At 43.0% G+C, this 23,533-nt stretch overlaps 1 protein-coding gene and 1 long non-coding RNA gene across 15 annotated transcripts in view; one reads left to right on the top strand and one right to left on the bottom strand.

Annotated features, from left to right (window-relative positions):
* LOC306639283 overlaps positions 1-23,533 on the top strand; it is a 37,866-nt gene that overhangs the window by 6,988 nt on the left and 7,345 nt on the right. Inside the window, exons 1-3 of one of the 2 annotated variants that reach the window (XR_013757601.1) lie at positions 13,433-15,342; positions 17,732-19,922; positions 23,301-23,406. This is a non-coding gene — a long non-coding RNA (uncharacterized lncRNA). Of the gene's footprint in view, positions 1-13,432; positions 15,343-17,731; positions 19,923-23,300; positions 23,407-23,533 lie in introns of those variants that run through there. The other variant, XR_013757600.1, reaches the window with a different exon arrangement.
* The window catches only part of IRAG1 (inositol 1,4,5-triphosphate receptor associated 1), a 110,468-nt gene continuing 93,472 nt past the window's right edge, over positions 6,538-23,533 (bottom strand). For all 13 annotated transcript variants that reach the window (XM_079102681.1, XM_079102676.1, XM_079102682.1 and 10 more), the window contains 5 exons: positions 23,327-23,376; positions 22,668-22,775; positions 20,730-20,794; positions 12,586-12,705; positions 6,538-11,365 (listed from right to left, as the gene is read on the bottom strand). In XM_079102681.1, the coding sequence (XP_078958807.1) occupies positions 11,041-11,365; positions 12,586-12,705; positions 20,730-20,794; positions 22,668-22,775; positions 23,327-23,376 (668 nt within the window). In that variant the 3' untranslated portion in view covers positions 6,538-11,040. The remainder of the gene's footprint in view (positions 11,366-12,585; positions 12,706-20,729; positions 20,795-22,667; positions 22,776-23,326; positions 23,377-23,533) is intronic.

Raw genomic sequence — 23,533 nt, 5'->3', positions numbered from 1 at the left:
CCATCCCACCTTTCTTTTCCTTCTTCCTCTCTAACTTCCTCATATGAGAGAAAACATATGACCCTTAACCTTCTGAGCTTGACTTATTTTGTTTAACATAATGCTCTCAAGTTCTGTCCAATTTCCTGCAAATCACATAATTTTATTTTCATTTTTGGCTGAATAAAACTCCGTTTTGTGTATATATATTACATTTTCTTGATCCATTCATCTGTTGATAGACACCTAGGCTGGTTCCATAGTTTGGTTTTTGGAAGATACTGATTTTGAAACAAATGTCCAGAAAGAGGATTGTTGAATAATTATTGAATAAAGGGAGTCTGCATAATTGTGCTTGATCATCAGGTTCTGAAGAGAGGAAAAAAGAGAAAAAAAGTTAAGCTGCCATTGGAAAGTGAATGGAAATTCTTGGTGGCTTGCTTCCTCTCTTGTTAAGTGAGAATATGTTCAGCCTGTTCTAGGTCTGCCACCTATGGTTAGGTTCTGACAAGAACTTGTTGTCAAAAAGCTAAAAAGCTCAAGTGGAGAGCCATAAAGAAAAGAATCTAGTGCAGAATCTCTCTTCACCATTTTGAGAGTGTTTAGGATAAGGAAAAAGAACCAGCAGCACCACGTCTACTTCTAAGTAGTAGTTCACACTATCAAGGAGAACTAATGATTAAAGAAAAAAGATGCACAATTAGATGTGCAAAATAAAGAAAATGAAGAAGATAGCCATTAAGTTTCAAAGGAGAGCAGGAAATATGGAATATCCAAACCAGTTTTCTTATTTTCTTCATGTGGAAAACAAGAGTAAAAGTTCATAGGTCACCAGATCACAAAGTGCTACAACTGGGCCTGTTAAGGAAGTTTGAATCCATCCCAGAGGTCATGAACTTTGAACCAGATAGGACCTTGGATTACCTATTTAATCCAACACATGCAAATACAAATTTAAGCAGAACAGAAAATTTGAAATGTGGCACAAAGAAAGGAAATATGGTATAATCCAGAGTACTGGGCTGAGGGTAATATTTTAATTTTAGTTTTAAATTCAAATGCTAATAATGTGTGTAACCTTGAGCAAATCACTAACTTTTCTCTGGGCCTCAGCTTTATCATCTGTCAAAGAAAGAAACTGAATTCTATAAACTTGAAAATAACATAGCAATATAATTCCATGGTACCTAACATTACAAGGATCATTTAAAAATGTATTATCCAGGCACAGTGTTACACACCTATAATCTCTGTAATTGACTCAGGAGGCTGAGGCAGGATGATCACAAGTTCAAAGCCAGCTTCAGTAACTTAGTGTAGTCCTAAGCAATTTAGCAAGACCCTGTCTCAAAATAAAAAAATAAAGAGGACTGGGGATGTGGTTCAGTGGTTAAACGCCCCTGGGTTCAATCTCTAGTACCAAAAAAAAAAAAAAAAAAAGTCTTAGTGTAGTCTAATTGCTATAACAAACATCCCCAAATCTCAATGACTTAATAAATTAAAAATGTCTCTAATCTCACAATCCAATGGCTGATGCATGGTGGTGGTGGTAATGTTGGGTGTCTGTGTGGTGGGGAGATAGTCGCACACAGTTATTTAGAGGCTGAGGCTCCTGCCATCGGTCTTTGTGTAGCTCTACTATCACCTAGTACTTCTGGGTTTTCCCCCAGATCTTCACATTGAGCCAGCAACCAAAGAAACAGAGTGTAAAGGATCATTGTTTTAGTCAACTTTTTTGCTGCTGTCACTAAATGATCTGACCAGCACAATTATAGAAGAGGAAAGGTTTATTTGAGGACTCATGTTTTCAGAGATCTTAGTCCATAGAAGGCCAGCTCCATTCCTCAGGGCTCGAGGTGAGGCAAAACATCATGGCTGAAGAGTGTGGCAGAGGGAAGCAGCTTGCATCATGGCGATCAGAAACAGAGAGAGAAAGAGTCTCTACTCTCCAGATTGTCAGTATTTCAGTCACACTCCTGCCATTGTCATGAGGTCTTCACCAGAAATGACCTGATGTAGGCACCATGCCCTTGAACCTCCAGCACTGTTAGCTCAATAAACTCTCTTTCTTCATAAGTAGTCTGTGTCAGATATTTCATTATGGTGGTGAAAAGTGGACTAACACAGTCATCGTATCAGTTTTCTCTTGCTACGTAACAAATTACTACAGCTTTAATGTCTTAAAACAACACCCAGTTATTATCTCATAGTTCCTGTGGCTCAGATCTGGGCCATAGTTGAGCTCTGCTCTGTTTTCTCACCAACCTGAAATCAGGATATCGGACTGGGGTAGGTAGGCTCTTACTGGAGATGCTAGGGAAGAACACACTTCCAAACTCATTCAGGTTGACGGCAGAATTCATTTCTTTGAGTTCATAGAATGAGTTCCCTGTTTCCTGGAGGCCCTTCATTTTCATAGCAGTGTAAACCTGCCGAGTCCTCTTCTCCCTCTTCCACTCTGAAGCAGAGCAAGCTCTTGGCTTTGAAAGTCTCTTGTGACTACATCGAGCTTGCCTGATAATCTCCTGTGTCAAACTCAACTCACCACATAATGTGAGAGTTACCATATAATTGTAAGGGTTATATCTTGTTTTCAAAGGCTCCAGGGATTTGGGGTGGGGCATTTTGGGGAGCCCCTTTGAGAAATTCTGCCTACCATGGTGAACTGTCCTTGATTAGCTCCTGATTCTCTTTTCTGGGAGACATTCCCAAGTCCACTGTTCTCTATGGCCTTTGTCTTCCCTCTGGGATGCCTTTCATTATATATCTTTATTGGCCATAATTGAAGCAGCTATTAGGAAGCACACCTTCCCCCGGTTGTAAGCTCTGGATCTCAGTGATGGTTTTCTAGCTTGCACAATTGAAGTTTTCCATCCTGGCTTATGTTTCTTTGTAAATATGATTCCCTCACAATGTAGATTTATGATCTCTTTGCTTTCATGTGCAATAATCATACCCCCAATCTCTCTCCGTCATCATTCTCTAAGTCTGTTTCTGCTGTCCCTGTGTCCAATCCTTTCTCTCTTTCTAACTTAATGGTGACTACACTAAGTTTATTTGGAACCACAAAAGGGAAAGCCACATCTGCATCTATTCTTTGCTATAAGGCTAAGTTGATCTGTTCAACTGAGAAATTTAATAGTTCTTTTTCTCTTGAAGTTGTTTTCAGTTTGTTTTGGAGTTTAGAAGGAGTCGGTTTTCTAACCCTTAAATCCCTACATGTTCTCTATTTTTTTTAAATTCTGCTTCAAATAGCCAATTTTTCCCAAGGACTCTTTTCCTTGCAATATCTTGTCAAAGGCAACCAATAGTGGCTCACATATTCCAACGCTTCAATTCTTCCACTTACTTCTTCTAGAGTTATGAGCTACTCACAGAATGCCTTTCAAATAGCACAGGTAGGATTTTACCAAATGTTTTTGTTTTATTCACAACATGGGCCCTTATCTTTCCAGCTCCCAATATAGCTTTTTGTCTGATACTTGACTGTTAAATCACTTTCTCAGATTTTAAAATTTTATTATTAAACCACCCCATCTCAGGTACAAATACATACATTTGTCAGGATAGGTTAGCTGCTATAACAAACTTTCCTGAATCTTAGTGACTCAAACACACTAAAATTTTGCTTCTTACTCACTGTCACAGGTTGACATTGTTGAGCACAACACCAGAGACCTGATCCATTCAGTGATTCTACCAGGCTTCTGAGGCCTCTTCAGAATCCTCTGACTTTGATCAGTAGAAGAGGGATGAATGAAGTGTGGAATATTAGGCTGGAGAGTTTGTTTTTAGGAGACTGGATCCATAAAGTCCACATTCCCTTGCATCTAGCTGCAAGAAAGACCAAAAAATGCAGGCAAGCTTTGGAAGTAGGGTTGGCAAAACTCAGTCTCTATCACATAGTGAAAAATATTAATGAAAAAAAAACATAGACGAGGAAGAGAAACAGGAACTGGCACAGGAATGGGCAAAGAATGAAGGAGAGGAACTGATCTAGCCTCTGTGAGGAAGCTCATAGTACAATGATCATATGTACATGATCATACATAGTATGATGGCTGGTATGAATGGTTTGGGTGAGGTGTCCCTCAATTAGCTCATGTGATAGATAATGCAGGGAATGTTTCAGAGGTGGAAATGATTACATTATGAGAATAAAACCTAATCAGTGGATTAATTATTGATGGACTAATAATTTGAAAGAACTACTCTACTGAGTGGTAACTGTAGGCAGGTGGGGCATGACTGGGGGAAAGTAGGTCTCTGTGAGTGTGCCATTGGGGATTATGCCTTGCTCCTGTGACTTTTCCTCTCTGCTTCTTGGCTGCCATAAGCTGAGCAGCTTTCCTCTGTCACACTCTTCTGCCATGATGTTCCACTACACCTCGGGCTCAGAGCAATGGAGTTGCTGACCATGTACTGAACTTCTGAAACTGTGAGCTCAAAATAAACTTTTCCTCCTTTAAGTTGTTTTTGTCAGGTATTTCAGTCACAGCAACAAAAAGTTGACTAACACAGCTGGGGACTTCTGGCTTGGTTCTGGGAGGAACTTATATCCAAAGGAATCTAATTCAGGGTTGGAATGAGATTGTGGCTCAGCTCCATAAAATGAAGAGGCATCTGGCTACTGCCAAAGGTTTAGAAATGTGCTTTTATTTTCAAACTCAGGTATGTGACACTCTATAGTTCAATGCTAGCACACCTGTGTGAGGCTTAACAACATTAGGAACTGACAACCAGTGATACACAAATCCAGCTTCTCCCTTCCTGTTCCCTCTGTCAGGCTGTACATGGGGAGCAATACATATAACTTTGCAGCAGCCAGAAAGGGAAGATCTTTCAACAGGTGAAGTCAGCAATGATGCAAACAACGCATCACTCTGCAACCGAAAGTAGGCAACCAGACATTTAGGGCTAAGCAGCAATGTCAGAGGCATTTTGAGGGAAACTTTATTTCAGATCAATATCATATTAGAAATATAGGGCCTGTTTCCCTTTCACAACTGCTTGGCAACAGATGCAACTATTTCAGGTTGATCTTTGCTTCCAGAAAAAAACAATAGACGGATGCGTACTTTTTCAGCCATGCCCTATGTAAATATGGCTACCCTTATGCTCCCTTTTGGACTGTCTTCTTCCTCAACTTTCCTTACTCACAAATGGAGTAGGGTGGGTGAGGGCCTGTGCCTGAAGTTCTCTTAAGGGCCTTTCTGCAGGGGAAGCTGGAGGTGCAGGAGCTCTCTGCACCAGCTCTCCTTACCTTGTCTGACCTGAAAACATGGTTGAGAAGCTTGTGCCAAGTGGGTAATGGGCCAACTCAGCCTAGTCCTCCGTTATTGGGGGCTGAGGTTGGACATTGGTCACTTGGAGTCCTGCTCTATTTATAGGTGCTCTCTCTGGATCTCCATTCACAGCCTATCTTTGTCTCTGAGGGGTTTGTGTACCTAAAGATCCTTCAGTTTGTATTTATGCCTGTTGGAAGAGGCCAGGTGAAACATCCACCACCATGCCTCTGAAGTCCCTCGGCTTTGATCTGTACCTCTTTACTTAATGGCAATCTTGGTCAGCCCTTGGCTTGGGCTTCTCTCTCATTATTTCTAAACCACTGTGAAGGACACTGCCTTCAATAACATGCAGTTTTTAAAGTGGGGTCTCGTCTAAGGGTGACTATTTGAAGGGAGTGATTGCACTGAGCCCATCCTTGAGCTTGGAAGTGTTGCTGCTAGCCTGGTTGCATTCCTTCTCTCTCACAGAATAGCCTGAGAAATATTAGAACAAGCTGAGGTCAACAAAAATGTGACTCTTCTCATGCAGATGGGGGTGGTGCTGGTGCTGGAACTGGGAAAACTGCAGAATGTCAGCAGTCTCAGGCTGCTCTCCACCACCTTGTATGTTCACTTGTTCTTTTGATCATATTAATGACACCCTCCCAAGCATCAGCTACCATGTTAGCTACCCAACAGATGGGTAAGACATGGTTTTTGTCTTGAGGAAAAATGATTGGAGAAACAGATAATACAAATAAATTATGGCAATAGACTGTAGGTATAGGTAAATAATGAAAATACTTAGTGTCAGAAAGCACAGAGGATATGAGCCATTATGTTGGGTATGAGGAGAGTGTGGGATGAGGTCATTAAGCCTGTATGGAGGGGCGATTTTTCACTTGGCCCTCAAGAGTGAACAAAAGCAAAGACATTAACAGCAGGAAAAAAAAAAAACGAAAAAAAAAAAAAAAAAAAAAACCTAATGAGTGATGAGTGGAGGTTTAGAACATCAAGCCAAAATTTAGTTTGGGAAGCAGAGATGATTTGGAGGAGCTGAATGACCAGTTTAGTGAGCAAGATTGGGATGGCAGGCATTCAGCTAGGAGACCACTGGAGGAAGAAATATAGTATAGGGTTAGGGGTAGAGTACCCTGGAAATAGACCCCACCACCCCAGTTTGAGAGCTAACTCCACAATTTACTAGCTGTGTGTCCCTAACAAGTTACTGTTTTTATTTTTTTTTTTGTGCTTTAGCTCCTTATCTGAAACAGAAGAATGATATCCACCTCAGAGTTATTTTTTTTCCCTTGAGGACTAAATGAATTAATATTCATATAATACTGAGAATAGTTCTTGGCTAGAGTAGTTCTATATGAGGTGTTGGCCCATAAAAGTAAATGATAGCAAACAAAACCCCAAAGCAACCACCCATACAGAAGCCAACCCCCACCACCCCCCACCCCCAAACTGATGAAGGCTGATGAAGGCAGAGGCTGAAAAGGTGGGAGAGATGTCAAATTGGAGATTTGTTCCTTCAGCTCTGTACTGAACCAATTGGGAATGCTCTGGAGCTATATGCTAGGGTTGGAAAATTCCATTTGAACTGAAACCCTAATGTGCAATTTCCCCCTTGCATGTGGACACACTCAGAGTGAGAGCCTGAAGCTGAAAGCACACCACTTCTCCTTGCTCACTGAGAGGTGGGTTAACTCCTTCAAAGGGAGGAGAACAAATAGGAAACAGACTGTGCTGTGCAGCAGCTTAGAATTGGCATCTGATATGGAGACCAGCAAGTCTGCCATTGAAGCCACAAGTTTTCAGTGTTTTCAAACATCTTCAGTCCATGTGGATAGTTCACTATACGGGTGATGTGACTGCCCCACACTTAGTGAAAATCTATGGGTTGGGCTTGACACGCAATCTTATTTCTTCAGAGCACACTTTTGGAGGGTTGTTGGCTTCGTGCACTATGCGTGTTGTGTGTGTTGTGTTTGTGTACAGATGCACAGACCTAAATTCTCATCTTCCCATTTCATTACAAGCACTGAGCTAAATTTGGCCTGTACATTTTTCTAAGAATCCTACTCTGTGAAAAGAAACTGATTCTGAAGGGGAGAAAGGGAGGCCAAAGGATAGTCATGGAAAATGAGATGGGTAATTGGAAAGATATTCAACGTGTGACTCCATATTCCAGGTCTGACTCTTAGGGCCAATGCTAGCTGTTAAGTATAATTCTTCCTGGTACCCAACTGCTGAAAGGAAAAGGGGAAAGTGAGCTTCTTACTGTCCCCCAGTGAAGGTGAGCTAGGGTCAGGACACCTTCCCTTTGCCAGACTTCCTTGGTGACAGTCACTTTTTATCCACCATATGCTTTTCCCAAGCAGGTTTGTTGATCCTCCAAGAACAAGCAAGTTACTGTGTCTGAATAATTCCCACAGTGGTGCCAAGTGTGAAAAGAAGCCCTCCTCTATCCCCCAATGGGAGGGGTGGCAGTACATCCACACCTGAACCTGATGCACTAGACTTGGGACGAGGTGGTGGGCTGATGTCCTGGAGCAGGGCATTGGCTAGGAATCAGGTTTCCTACTGCTCTGTAGGCTGCTCATGCTGGAGTCCTGAGCTCCACCAGGAGTCCCTCTGGGCTGCTGAGCAAGTGGATCTTCCAAGGGGCCCATCGGCCTGCTCCACACAAGAATTATAGGAATTGTTAGAGTCCCAGCACAACAGTCAAGACCAGCAATCACTGCGCCATCATCCAGATCACTTGCCAGTGCTGACAACGTTTGGGATACAAGACTTGTAAGAAGTGGACCAATTCTTCAAGTTGCTGTCAATGAAAAACAGGTGGCAGGGGCTTAGTATATTGGCAAATGTATGATTCCCAGATCCATATTTCTCTATCTGGGGATTCCCGCCTATGCTGTCCAGAGCAGTGATTCTCAAACTCAACTGTGCATAGGAGCTTGGTAGCAATTTTTCAAAATACTTCAGGCCTACTGAATAAGAATTTTCAGATTCTTAATAATCTCCAGATTATTCTTATGATCTAGGACTCAATAGTCACATTTCTCTAGATGGTTTTGACATCTCTGGTCTATAGCATTGATGGTGGGAGCTTCTGATCAGAATACTCTGTTACTTGTTTGATCATTCACCCATTCACACATGCTCTCATCTGTCTATTCATGGGATGATCACTGATATCTATATTCTCTTGAGCCCCAGAGCACAAGTTTGGCTGATCCATATTCCCACGGATCAGATGGCACCAGCATGCCATTGCTCTCAGCTGTATTAGTGATCAGTTCCAAGTTCTAAACTGTCCCTGTATCAGTGCTAAGACGCTTATTATTCATTGTTCTCAGTTCCACCTTCGACTGTGTCCAGAGTGGAAGAATTGTGCCAAGTTCTCGGAAGCAGCTAGATTTCCACCAGAAGGCCTGTTGCTGAGAAGTAGGAGCTCTAATACAGTTAGTAGAGAGTGGATAACTTGGAACATATTGAAAAACTCAAACTCCTCTGAAAGGGGCCAAGTGCTCAGAGTGCTTGCCTCCCCTGCTAAGTATGGCCACAGGAAATTGATTTGTTTCTTGCCTATGTAGGAACCCCATCAGATAATTTCAGGCACAATATAGCAATACAAAAATAAAAATAAAAAAAAATAAAAAGAGCACACTAGCTGATATGAAAAGTACTAGCTAATTCACAACCGTCAGGAAGGTAGAGCTTGGAAATGCAAGCTTTATTTCCTTTCAAATCCTATTTAGATTCTTTAGATTCTAATTGAGTATGACTAGATGCCAAAATGGAGTCATTCTTTGGAACTATATTTCCATGCCCCCAAACAGGCTACAAGAGTGGGAAAAATCCCACCCTGACCCCACTTTAAGTGACACTACAAAGGAGGTCAAGTCCTGGGTTTGTAGCAGGGAGTGGTGGCACATGCCTGTAATCCCAGTGACTCAGGACAGTGAGAATGGGAGGGATCACAAGTTCAAGGCCAGTCTTAGCAACTTAACAAGGCCATACGCAACTCAGTGAGAACCTGTCTCAAAATAAAGCAATCCCCAGTAGGAAAAAAAAAAAATGTGACTTTGTGACCCTTAAGTGGTCATCCATTTCCAGCCTATAAGAGAGGTTAGAGATAAATTAGGTTACAAAGATCAAATTGTGTTTCCTGTATGTGTATAAAACCCATTATTCTGCATAATTGAGGTACGCCAATAAAAAAATTAGGTTAGAAATAGAATTCTGTGGAAGTCAATTTTTGGTTATTGTAAATAAACTTCTGTTTTCCCAAGAGTTAAGGGTAAGTAAAGGAACCTGCCTAAATATCATTTTAACCCATTAGAGCAGTTTTAAACAGTGGAAGGAAAAAAGACAAAGTTTTATGTCACATATTGTGAGTCTCAGTTGTTCAATGTTTAATATAAATGCCAGAAGACTGTATTCTCTGTTTGAATATTGTTAAGATGTTGGATTGACTCATCCCAGTTCCTTTAAACCAATCCTCCAGATAGCAATATTTGTAACAGATTACATTATGACATATAACTAAGTAGAAACTCAGAAAAAAAAAAGTGGGGGCATTAGTGTTTGATGTTGAATCCCTTAAATAAAGGTTCAGCTGTTGGGCTTAGCTTAATGTTTTTTAAAATAGGACATGGGACTTTTAATAACTTCAGACATGGCTTATTAGTGAGGTACCAAAATTTCATGGGGGGATCATGTTTGAGTGCAGGTGTCTGCAGGCAACTGTGTATCTAAGAGGCTCACATGGACAAGGATCACCTGGCATTGAAGAAAACAGCTCTTGAGGCTAATGTGGCTTGGGTTACAGGGGAGGAAGGAAACTTATTACCATGAGTGGACAGATTATATGCTAGCAATATCAGCCCTTATGGAGAAGATGACACCACACTGGTAGGCCTGAAAATGTGAAGCTACATCCTTGTGCTGAAGGATGTAGACCCTTCTCATGTGCTCATGCTTGGTGTCTGTTGCGTGAGGAACAGTTATATTCTCAAAACCAAAAAACAAATCCAAGGGGGAGCAGAGGGAGACAGAACAAGCTCTCTCAGGATCAGGAGGATCAAGAGGACACTCTTGCGTGATGGATGCCACAGGTGGTCATTGCCAGGTGCTTATAACTAGCTGGCAGAAATGGACCCAGACAAAGCCTTATTTCCCCTGGAATTTCATGAAATGGGAGGGAGCTGACAATTGCCTGAGATCAAATTAGCTAGATAAGTCCCGTGCTTTGTAAACCAGACTGTTTATATTGCATGTACTCTCTCTGTTTATTTCTCTTTTGTTTTTTTCTCAGTGTTTGGTAGTGTTAGAAGTTCTAGCCTGTCTTCGCTGTATTCAGGAAGGGCTTTTGTCTGGACCTGGGTTTGATGATATTAAGGGAAGAAAGGCAGTGTGATGGCCTGAATAATAAGAGCAGAGACCCCCAAGAGGGATGAGCCACAAGGAGAACAGCATCCAGCTGCTTCAGGTTCCTTCAGGAGAGGCCATGTGTCCCAGCAGAGGGGAAGCATTTCCCCAGTTCTCCTGGATGCCCTTTCCCTTGGTTGACTCAGGCAGGCTGAGCCCTCTCGCTTGGTTGAATCTTCCCTTGATTTTGGATTGTTTATGGGAAGGGCTGGAAAATGAGCTAATTGTCAATGGGCTGGGAGGGAGTCTGCTCAGGATCCTTTACTCTTTCTCGACTCATAAGAGCTCTTGATTACTGTCTGTCCTACCCATGACCACCTCTGACCCCACGACTCTTGCAAATATTCCATTGTTAACTATATTTGCTCTTGATTTCCTCTACCTCCTCTCCAACATGAGTGCCCTCTTGTTCTCTGTTGGCCATGCTTTGGCCCTGGACCCACTGCTGCCCTGGACGGACACTTCCAGAGATTTTGTGCAATTCAGTAAATAAATGTAACCCATTTTCAGTAATCTCAGGTCTCCACACACAGGCTTCCCACCTGCTTCTCTGGTCCTTTTCCTCTTCTTCAGTTTCTTCCACCTCCTCAGGTTCCTCAGGACTCTTGCTTTTCTGTTCTTCCTCCTCTTCCTTCAGCTCTTGAAGTTCTTTGGTTTTCTTTAGACCTTCCTGGTATCTGGAAGGCAAAAAGGAAAAACTGAATCTGGAAGGGTCAGACATGGAGGAGCATCCTTTCCTGAGTTCCTAGGGGAGGGGACGTAGACACCTCCAATAATGATGTACTTCCTGTGGTCCCACACAACAGGAAAAAGCTGGGAAGCTCCGCTGAACCCCAATGTGGCTCATGTCAGTACAATTTCCCCTCACTCCTCAGTCCATCCTTCCTGTTTATGTGACAATGTGACAATTTGTCAGGGAAAAAAAATGTGGGCACAGGGGCTCCTGGTTCTTATCCTACAAAACATTCTGTAGAGATAAGATTGCATTTGTTCTCTGTGTAACCTTGGAACTTCATTTTTTTCATCTGTAAGACAGAGAGGGTGATCGCCATCTCACAGGGCACAGGAAAGTTTCAGAAGTGCCAGGGACTTGACCTGGCAGTAAATGTTCACAAAGCCAATGAAGGAGTTTTGTCCCTGCACATTCTGAGGGTAGATGACAGTTGTGGGTGAAAAGATAGGCTTTCCAAGAGAGAACCTTCTGCTTTCCTTCTCCCAGGATCAGGATTACCCTGAACATATGTTTACGTGTCCTATAGCATGGTGCTTAACATTAGCAGTTTGGCTGGAGTAGCCCTGCAACTATCCAGGGTTTTGGTAGGCAGGGAGCTACATCTCCTTCAGGAGCTGTAGGGGCATCAAGCCAGGGTGGAGGTGATTCTCTACCTTGGGATTTGGGCCTGCTCAGTGCCATCTCCCCAGTGACTTACAGTTGGCCTTAGGTGCTCCTGAAGCTCAGTTAGAGAAGAGGCTGGTTGGAAGCAAGGGGACTCTAGTTTAGAGGAGGAAGGGATGAGGGGGCTGTTCTAGAAACAGAGTTGCAGCTGCCCCTGAGTATTGTTGGCAGCAACACGGCTGCTTCTCGCGTGTGTTGGGAAACCTCAAGCATCACCAAGAGGAACCTACTCTGAGCCCCTGATTTCCAGACCATACCCAGCAGTAGCATTCAAACCTAAAAAGAGAGTAGTCTATTGTTGCCTAACCCACACGTCCCACCCAGCTTCCTTCTGTCCTTCCTGTGGAATAGTCTTACTCTCTTCCTATGTAGTTCCTTCCTAGGGCCAGGAGGCCCTGGGGCCACTGGTTGCCTCCCCAAAGCTAAGAAACAGGAAAGGCTGTGGGAAGGTGTCTTCTGAGATCTGCCAGGTGCCCTAGGGCTGGCCAAGGTCTGACTCACCCCTTGTTGTAGGCTTCTTCCTCCACCCTGGCCTTGGTCTCTTGGCTGATCTCCTCCAGGCAGCCCGGGGGTGGCACAGGAGCAGAGGCTTCACAATCTGGCTCTCCATTTGTCTTTCCACTAGAGGGAAGGAGGAAGTACAGGTGCTGATTCCTGATTACAAGTAAGGAAATCAGCTCTTTCAGTAGGCTTTTAGATTTTTAAAAATCCTTCTACCCCTGAGAAAGATTTTTAAAGTTCTGACTCCATGAATCTTTCCTAGACCATCAAAAACTGCCATCGCTCCCTTCCTCCTCGTGTTCCCAAATCCACCTTTATTCTTATTCCAGGAGGTGCTGTGAGTGGACAAATATTCAGAGCTTCACGGCACTGAGATGAGGAAAATGAGGGTGAATCAAAATATTCTCATGATTTCCACTTATTCTTTCAAACATCTACTGATATAAATAAGCTGCAGGTAATTGCAACGTGCTTAGGACACATTAGGAAATAAAAAAATGAGAGCTGGTTGTGTATGCCTGTAATCCCAGTAACTTGGGAGGCTGAGGCAGGAAGATTACGCGTTCAAGGCCAGCTTCACCAATTGAGCAAGACTTTCTCAAAGTAAAAACTAAAAAGGGCTGGGGATGTAGCTCAGGAATAAAGTGCCCGAGTTCAATCCCCGGTACCCAAAAAAGAAAATAACAAAATGATTTTTGCCAATGTGGAGCTTCTCAGATGAGAAAGACTCCCATCCCTATCCCCAACACACCCCCCCCAAAAAAAGGAAGAAACAAATTGTAAATTACTACAATTATGAAATTATTACTTTACACTTATGAAAGAAACTATTAGTGATAGAAAATGAGGAAAATGTGCTTAGAGTAAAGGATCAGAAAAGACCTCTCTGGAGTGCTAAAATTGAAGCACAGGCCTGAAAGATGGGAGGTCAGCTGTGTCTATAGCACACAAAGATCATCCGAGGGAGAGGATGCAGGATATAAAGACTTCAGCACAAAAGTGCTGAGACAGAGACATCGGAGGAGCTGCAAAGAGTCATCATGGTGGGAGTTAACTTTTGGAAAGGATAAATTTGCTATGTATGTGAGGTATTCAAATGGAGATGTCAAGAGCACAGTTGGATATGCTGAAGTGAGGCAGAGAAGAGTTCTCAGCTGGAGATATGCATTTGACATCCTCAGAATACAGATGATATTTAAACCTAGGGAATTGGATAAAATTGCCTAGAGACAGCAGTAGGAAAGGTGAAAAGGGAGGACTCTGGACCAAACCTGGGGTATCTCCTCACTTTAGTGGAGAAGGAGGAGCCTCTAGAGGTGATCCAGAGGTAGTTACCAGAGAGGCAGGAGGAAGACAGGAAGAGTCTGGAGACTTGGGACTCAGGAAAGGAGAGTGTGTGAGGGAGGGAGAGTCACTGTATCTCACTGTGTCTTCAGAGATTCTGTGGAACAAAGTGACTATTAGATATGACAGTACAGAGGTCAAGAAGAGCCTTGAGGTAAGGGTGGGAGCCAGGAGCATATCAAGTGGACTTAGTAAGGAAAGGAAGGTGAGACAGGTAGAGACACAGGTATTTAACTAGGAAGAGGAGAAAGGAGCGTGTTGGGGGAAGCACTTAGCTGAAGAGGTGGGCCAAGAGACGACGCCACATTTGAACATGAATGATTCAGTGGAGGGATAAAAAAAAATGGGATGTCTTTGGCTAGGGGGAACAAAGACCTTAGGAAGGTGGAGATGCCTCTCCTTGGTTACTACAAAGGGAAGAAGAAGATGGAGACATCTTGGGAGTCTGGTGAAGGAAGATGAGAAGGCTTCTACTGAAGGCTCAATTTTCCCATAAAGTGGAAGGCAAGGTTATCTGCTGAGAGTGAGAGATAGAGGGGCCTATAAGGTTGGAGGAAGTAGAAAGTCTAAGGGTCACGTGGCAAAGTAGGAAAATACACATATTAGAAAACCATGGTAGGTTGGCTAAGCAGTGCCGGTCTTCATTGAAGTGGGATGGATCGGGTTTAAAGGGCCAATGCCTTCCCGACACATCCTGCAGCCCACTGAGGCATCCAGGATCCAGTGGGAGGAATGTTGTCATGGAGGAGCCCTCAAACAAGGCAAAACTGTGAGCAGGGCTTTCCAGCCAGGACTCTGAGAGATCACAGCTGCCATTCCTCCCTGACCTCTCAGGCAGGGTTTATGAGTGAGCCTTGTATCTGCTCCTCATTCTTGGCATCAGTCTCCCACCTCTTAGTTTTCCCTTAGACCTTGTAGAATTTACATTTCATCAGACTGGAAACCAAAACCCATTGTGGACAAGGAAGATAACACTCTAAAAATACCAGCTATTCATAACATTTCTCCTTTCACAAATTACATTATCCACTCCCTTCCATGTGACCTTTGCCTAATGTGCAGTTTCCTATTTGTCCAAATGACTGGAGCAAGAGAAGAAAAACATAGCTACCGCCAAGGGCAGGGACAGTGATTCTTTTATGAAATATATTTATATATTAGAAATACTGCTATCACACTTTTCATTTCTTTTCTGTACAGCTATTGACCTTAGAGGTTTATTAATGTTAAACAAGTTTGAAGGAGGACAATGCGGTAGAGGGGAAAAGAATGTATTGAGGCAAGTTTGAGTTCAGATCCCAGCTCCAACACTTGTGAGTTACTTAATCTTCCTGAACTGCAGATTCCTCAGCAGTCAAATGGGGGCAGCAATACATACCTTGATGGTGGTGGTGGTAGAATTAATGAAGAAATGTAAGTATACTTTCTTGAATATGGTACTTGACAAATGATATCTCTGAATATCATTGTTACTGTTATTTAGTTGATGTATTGGTAAATGTTGGAAGCAAACTGAACTTCCTTCAAACCTGACCCAGTAAAAGAAAATTGAAGCTGATAAATTATCAGGCAAATTTTACATCTTCAAGGGAGAACTTGATATAGGTTACTCTGACACCTCAAAGTCATAGGAACCCTAAATGTGAACTAATGTTAGGTATGGTATAATTTACATGAAATTAACCTAAGATTACTTTAAAATTTTCTCAGTGCATGACTATCACTTACCATAACACACACATACACATTAGAGTTTTGCTGACCACATGGCCATAAACGAATCTTTTATCATCCTTGGGTCACTGCTCGCTAGTGACAAACTTCCTTGGTAGAGCCAGGAAGCCCATTTTATTCGCCCTTCAACAGGGACCTTCTGTCCATTTCAGCTCCCCTATGGGGCTTTCACATATGTTCTCTCCCTTGATCTTCCCAATGACAAGAAGAACTAACAATGTATCAGGCTCTGTTTAAGAGTTCACTTAGGACTCATGATGACCCTTTAAGGGATTACTGTTCTCAGTTTGATAGGTGAGGAAACCAAGTCTCAGAGAAGTTAAATGATAGCTCCAAAACGAATTTGACCCTGGGTAGCCCAACACCTGCCCATGTTTTTGACTGCACAATCTGCCACCATGCAAGGCATCGACCCTCTGACAGATAACAAACCCAAGTTCGGGTTGAGTAAGTGACTTGCCTACAGGTCACATTATTGCTGCTGGGACTCTCACATTGGTCTTCTAACTTCGTGTCAAGATGCATTTCCTGGAGCTCTGAGTGGTGCCTGGGCTCCCAGGTACCTGCTGAGTTAAGCCATCCCCACCTGCAGGCTGGTGCAGCACTGCCGGCCATGCTGCGCTTCTTTCTCAGGCTGCAGGTTCAGAATGTGGAGGGCCTTTGCTTAAAGTGGGACGGGATCAAGAGGATTGGAGGGTGGGCAAACCCACAGTAGGTAAGCTATGTGCTGTCATCTCCTGACCTCTGAAACTAGTCTTGCCAGTTCCCTACATATCTTCTCTAACATCCCTTAAGGATCTTTAAGACTCAGCTCAAAACCTCCCCTATGAAAACTTTGCTGATGTTCTCCCTTCCCCCACACCCTGTTTAAAGTTGATCTCTCCTTCTCCCTCTGCTCTCTCACAGCACCCATGACAGCATGACTAAGACACGGCATTTTTACATTCCTGCCCATTCCTCTATATGACTATTGCCACGGGGGGAGGGACGTGTTTGAGTCAACATGATGCTTAGTGCACATAGTACCATTGGGTGTGCGTTTGAGTTTGCCCTGTCTTCTTTATGATGTATCCAGTCCTCTGTCTACCAATCTTGTGAAATGGGCAGGTCCTTTCTGTATTTCCTGAGAACCCAGTATTTGGGTTGGGCCTAAGGATATTTCCATGTCTGTAGACTAGAGCTGAGCATAGCCTCTGCCTACCACAGGGATTTTTGGATCAAACACGCACAAATCTTGGCATTCAATCCCAGCCTGAAATCCTATGTATCTTCTTTCTGGGGTGATTCATTAAAATGAAGCCCATTGTTCTCACATGTCCACCAGGTCAAAAGTTTTTGTTGGTATCCTCATCTCTTAGTAAAGTGAGGGGCGGTTTAGTCAAAATGTGTTGTTAGGCAGATTTATTACATTCAATTTCCCTGGCATGTTAAAACAATGTTTGAAAGTGACTACAATCCTTTCTAAAGGACAGATCTTACCTTCTTGGGTTCAGCAATATTTCTAAGTCACCTCTATTGCCATGACTCCTCCTGATAAGGCCAGCCCGGATGACAGGAGGTAGTAGACTCCCTGTTATTCACTCCCAGATTCCTGGGTCCAGGGTCCAACACATTTATTGGAAGATAATTTACTCCAGAATATTATCAGCAAGGGGGAGGGATTATTCTACAAACTTAATGTCATATAAAATGTTTGATGGTTTTACCCTAGCTGCTGCAAAAGTGTTAGAAGATTGTGAATTTAGAGATTTTGGTTAACACTCTACCATTGTACATTAGTAAAAGGCCCCTTTGAGCAACTAACCCTGTGCATCATCCACATCCTGGCTCTGCTGATCTCCTGGTTATTAGTTCCACTCACACCATGCCTCCCACCCTACTCTCCCTCCTCAGCAAGTCCATCCGGTCACCAGGTTCTTTAAAAAAAAAAAAAAAATATATATATATATATATACATATATATATATATATATATACATCTATATCTATATATATATATATATATATATACATATCTTAAATCCATCCTCTTCTCAATAGTCACACTAAACTTCCTCTGTTCTTCTAGTGGGAGAATCTATTAAGAGGTTAAGAGTATGAGCTATGCTGGGGGAACTCAGGCAAGTGAAGATTTCTCTGAGCATCAGTTTCCTCACCTATAAAGTGAGTATGGGATTATTGTAAGGATTAAATAAGATTCTTATGTAAAGCAATTAGTAAAGCACCTGGCATGCAGCAAATGTGCAGTACGTTAAAGTAATTATCATCATTATATCATCATCATCATCATCATCATTCCTTGAATACGCCATACCTTCTTGCCACAGAACCTCTTTCCTGTTCACTTTGCTAATGATATAACCTGTAGGTTTAACTTTATAAGCAATGTTCCCCCTAAGAGGCACATGAAAAGTAAGTTCCTAATGGGGATTTTTCCGAGCCTCTCCTTCCCCCTATTCTATACCTAAACTGGGTTAGCTGTTCATTTTTTTGTGTGCTATTCCCTTAGCAACCTGTAATTTCTTCCAGTAGCACCCATCACACTGAACTAATAGGCTGTTTCCTGTCTGCCTTTCCCACTAGAGTGGAGCTCCTTTAGAGCCTTTTCTGTGCCTGGTCCTCAGTGATTAATTGTCAAAAGAATGAAAGAATAAAAGACTACAAATATTCAGCTCTTCCTAAGTGTGGAACTACTCTTGTGCTTGGTTCTGTTTAAATCTCTAACTTTGAATATAACTCTCTGTGTTTCCTTAAGCCTATGGGTTCCTAGGCCCTTGTTGAATGAAGAACAGTTTATCACCAGGTGACTTACAAGAGCAAAGCCCAGAATTCTCTCAAACCACTTTGTGCAGTGCAGTCAGCTCTCAAGTATTTGTGAACTAGCCACAGGTTATTCGATCTTCCTATCCCATGTTCAGCCAGATCCCTTCTTGTTTAATTACTGAATGCATGTGGAATTATTTTAACATGAAATTGAATACAGCAATCTAGAAAGCACTGGCTACTAAATTATACCATGTTATTTTTATTTAATAGTTTGGACAGGGTAGCTAGAATGGACTGCATCTGTGTCTAGAACAGAAGGTGTGAATTCATTTTCACTCACCAACTATCTCAATGTTAGTCTAAAATATTTCCAGTTTCATGAATTCAGATGGAAATCACTTAGCACCTTTTATAATCCAGAAGGAAAAGCTGCAATTAGTCCTGAGACTCTCCTTTGATTCCTCCCTCCCCTCTTTACAGCATCCTTGCAGGATGGGTTGCCCACAGGGGAGTCAGCCCACAGCACACAGCACACACAGTGGGCATTTCTCTGGTCAGCCCCAGGAGGGAGCTGCAGATGCCTTCCTGGGAACCTCTTACTTAACTTACCTTGATGTTAACTGGCTGTTTCCCTCCTGATTCTAAACCATTGCAAAGCTGACACCATCATTGATCTTTACTCATTGACATTCTAGATTTGGGGCTGTTGCCCGCCATCCCTGATTTTGTACCCCAGTTTCTCCTACTATCATGTTCTTGATCTCCACTGCCTTGGACAGATGCTCTCCGCTGGCCTGCGCATTAGTTCTACCAAGTTTAGGCCCTCCTCCATCATGATCAGAGGATGGGGGAGCATGGGGACCCATATCTGCCTTGTCTGGCTCTTCAGGCCTAGAGTTGGGAAGGAAATGGAACTGGTGAAGGGAGGGTTAACAGGGGTTTATATAACTTCTCACTCAGAGATCAAATGACCATATCTGGAGAGATTCAGAGACCATGGACTAGGCACTATGACTCCAGGGACTTGGTAAGATTCCGTAGCCTTGGTTACTTCTCATGGTGGTTAATTTGTCATCCCTACAGAGATGGAGAAGAAAGAGGAGGGGGAGGATCACTGCTTACCATGAAGGACCTGCAAGTTTGTGGGGTGAGGCAGCAAAGGGAGGGAATGCTGGGCAAACTGCAAGACTAACCTGGGGGGAGTCGGCGCGTGACAAGATGGTGACTGCACAGACCAAGAGGTGAAGAAAACAGGCCCAGTCTGAAGGTGGAGAGCTTGGGAACTTGTCTGTACCTGAAAAGGGGCCCAACATACACATTCCTTGCCAAGTCAAGCAAAACTTTTCTAACAGCAATGGAAAATGAAGGACTAAAGCTGTTTCGGGGCAAGGAACAAGAAAGAATAAGAGGAAGAAAGACGCAAGGGGAAAGTTCTGAGAGGTGCCAGCTGTGATCCAGATGTTTTCCAGCAAGCAAATGGAAGAATTAGAAAAGTAAGTTATAAACTCCCCTGAGTACATAGAAACAGCCTGTCTTGCTCTGGCTGAGGATAAAAGACCTGCGAATTGCACAGACACCTAGAGAAGTCAGACAAAACAGAGCCTGCTGGCTGCCAACACAGCCCTGTCTTCCTTCCTCCTAACGGCAACACGATTCTGTTCAGGAATTTACTCCTCTTCACGGAGTCATTGTGCTTCCGGGGAAGCTGTCTCTTCAACTCCAGGGAATAGTTTAAACCCACAATGGGGATCTCAATCCTAAAGCTTGTGATTGGTTTAGAAAGGGACCGTCCCCAACTTGCCAATGAGATGAGAGGGAAGACTGAGAAAACCTTCTGGGCATTCCTATGGAAGAAATGGTGCCTACATTTCCCCAGATAGTGTCCTGTCCGGAGGGGATGCCTGGAACTAGCATAACCACGACCATAAGCCTGATGATGGAGTGGCCAGAGGCAAGGAAACTGCCCATCCCTACCTCTGCACTTATTTTTTAAGCCCTGCTGAGTTGGGGTTTTCTTGTACCTGTAGCCCAAGAATCCTAACCAGCAGCAGAGCTTCCATGTCCCCTGGGTTCTTCATAGGTTAGGTGCAAAGTGCCTATGAAGTCATAGCATCTTCCTGGTCCAAGAATTTTACAAAATGGATCTGAAATCTTTGTGGATCTGAGTCCCATTAGTTTCCCTTAGAACTTAAATTTTCTTTTCACTGCATTTCGAGGTTGAGAATGGGAAGAAAGAGGGTGAGCTGGGGAAACTTTCCTTAGGGATCCCCAACATGAAGAGGAAAAATCAACAAACTTACTTTTCCAAAAGTGCAGGCAGTGCTGGGGCGACAGGAAGGTTGCCTTTCCCATTGGGTGATTCCGACTAGATGGGAAACAGGAGACAGAGGATTGAGGGTGAGCAACAGAAGCCAGGGCTGCTGAGCCTCTGATGATGTGGGGGAGAGGCTGTTTCTCTCCCTTCCCTCACTTCCTTCCCAGCTTTCCAACCTGCACGGGAGCGCAGGTGTTCACCCTCTCCCTTGGGACTTCCCTGCCCCTTTTCTCAGTGTCCTTTCCATGTGGGGCATCTAAAACTTGCTCCTTTTCCTTCTCCTCTTTGTTTCCTTGAGTGAAGAGTTTACATTTTAAGACTTCTTTCTAGAGGGGAGCCCTCAGGTTTTCTTTGTCCTATTTCCTGACTATGACTGAACACCAAAGGGCAGCGCAGGTCCCAAGTTCCCTGGGAGGGACTCATACAAGCCCACCACTGCTCCTAAACTTACAGCTCCAAGCATAACTCTCAGGAGATGCCTGCCATTACTGCAGGTGCCCACCAGCAGGAACACCTGCATGACCCCTTCCCCAGGAAGCCCACCTTGCTTTGTTCTAGTGGGTTTGGTTTCAGCAGTGGTTCTCAACTGGGGCTGCGCATTAGAATCACCTGGAAGACATGTGGCCTGGGGGAGAGCTTTTAAAAGTACAGATCCACTCCATGGTCTTGAGGAAGGGGCCTGGGCATTCAATGGTTTCAAAATCCTCTTGTGATTTTAATGCACAGCCCCGGTTGCTAACCACTAGTCTAAGGAAATATATATTTGGAAACCACATTTGCACAATTTAGGTAGAGTATGGGAAGAAATAGGTCTTTTAAAACATACTAACCAATCCTCCCCATCCTTTGAAACTCTTTTTTTTTTTTTCAGGTTGCTTTGTGTTAGTGATTTGGAAGTTTAGGATCATTTCATAGATTATAATGCTTAAGGTAGGAAGAGGTGAAAGAAACTGAAGAGATATTACTATCTAATGCTGTGACAATAGAGCTTGAACTACCAATTGCTTACACAAATTGTTTATACAGAAATACTAGTAATTGACAGGGAATAGAGAAACCACTGGAGAAGGAATTACAAGTGTTTTAGATAGAATTAATCAGATACACAGAGGCCTGGGATGTGGAAAATACTTCTTTATAAGAACTGTGTTTAAAGAACTTGAAATGGATTTTTTTCTGATTATTGCTCATAATAGGAATTTTAAAAGGAATCAAAAGGAAAATAAAAATTTTATGTTTACCATTGCCCAGAGATAATCATTACTAAATTTTACATATTTTCTTCCTGAATTTTCTATGTCCACATAGAAACAGATTTTTTAAAAGTACAGAATTACGCACTATATGCACTATTATATACATACGCGTGTATATATATAATTGCTAATTATTCAGAATGAATTATACACAAAAATTCTATTCTTCAGAAGTTCTTTATAGTGGCATTCATAATTTGTTCACCAATTTCTTATGCATGGACCTTGGGTTGTTTCCAGTGTTTCACTGTGACACACAGTGTTAGTGAATCAAGGCAGGATAACACTCGGTGTAAAAATGCAGACTCTAGGATGAGAAAGCCTGGGTTTAAGGCTCGGCTCTCCCACTCACCACACATTATGACCTTTAGCTACTTACACCCACTGCAGAGTGGGGGGAAAAAAAAAAAAAAAAACCTCACATTGGAGAATTGGGATTCAAGCATGAAGAGCTACCACTTGTAAGGAATATTTTCTGAGATGCTTATGCCTTGCTCAAGGGCCCTGAGATCTCTTCTGAGAGCAGTGGAATACATGTGACCTGGCCTACACCACCCAAATTCTGTTCCGAAAATTTCTTCTCAGTATTTACCCCCACCTAGGTTCCCTCTGTAGCTGTGAGTGTGAGGGAGAGGTCAGGGCTGGGAGGCAGGCATCATCATACTCACCAGGACGGGTAAGGAAGGGATGGGTGATGAGCTGGTAGATTGGCCAGGCAGGTTCAGGGCATTAAACTTGGGAACCACAGCAACACTCACCCTCCGGCGGGGCATGTTCTGTGGGAAGAGAAGTGACCAGGCCCACTTTCTTGGAGGTAATAACAGTCATATTCATGGAGGGCCTGGAAAAAGCCTACTACTAGTTCCTGATGCTATAATGACATTAACTGGATATTTTGGTTTGGGGATACTGATGGTGCTGAAAATTGGTGTGAAAATTGGTGAGTCAAGTTGACTCAAATTTTCTATTGGTGGTGAGGGATCTCTCAGCGTGTTCCTACTTTAGATTATGAAATCCTGGAGAAACAGAATGGAAATGACCCCCTAGTCTCTGAATAATATCTTGGATAGTGTATTAAAGTTGCCTGTAGCAACACCAAGGTTTAAGCATCATTTCATGTTCATTTAAGGGATGTATAGTCAGGAAAACTACATATGTACAAGAAAGGTGAGATTCCAGTGGCTAAGCTAGCAAATATGGAAGCTAAATGGAAACTTTCAGAGAGTCTCTGGATCCTATGATCCATGAGTGAATAATTTCTTGAGTAACCATAAAAGTTTCTGTCCTATTTTCTCTGGAAGCCCCGGTAGTCCTTGAACATGCGTACCTTTCCCATTGTGAGGGACATGGACCGCGCTGTGCGAGGGACCCCGTCTTCTACAACAGGAGGAAACAGAAAAAACTCATGTAAGTTTCAGAGTGGGCTTCAGCATATAACAGTCAGCAGAAACTAAATCAAGGTCAGAACTGGTCTTCAAGGGATGGTCTGGGTGTTTGGGACACTGAGTTTGGCCCTTCCCTCTCTGAGATGATC

The sequence above is a fragment of the Sciurus vulgaris genome (assembly GCF_902686455.1).
Source record: "Sciurus vulgaris genome assembly, chromosome: 11".
Lineage (NCBI taxonomy): Eukaryota > Metazoa > Chordata > Mammalia > Rodentia > Sciuridae > Sciurus > Sciurus vulgaris.
This window is presented reverse-complemented; position numbering and strand designations above follow the sequence as displayed.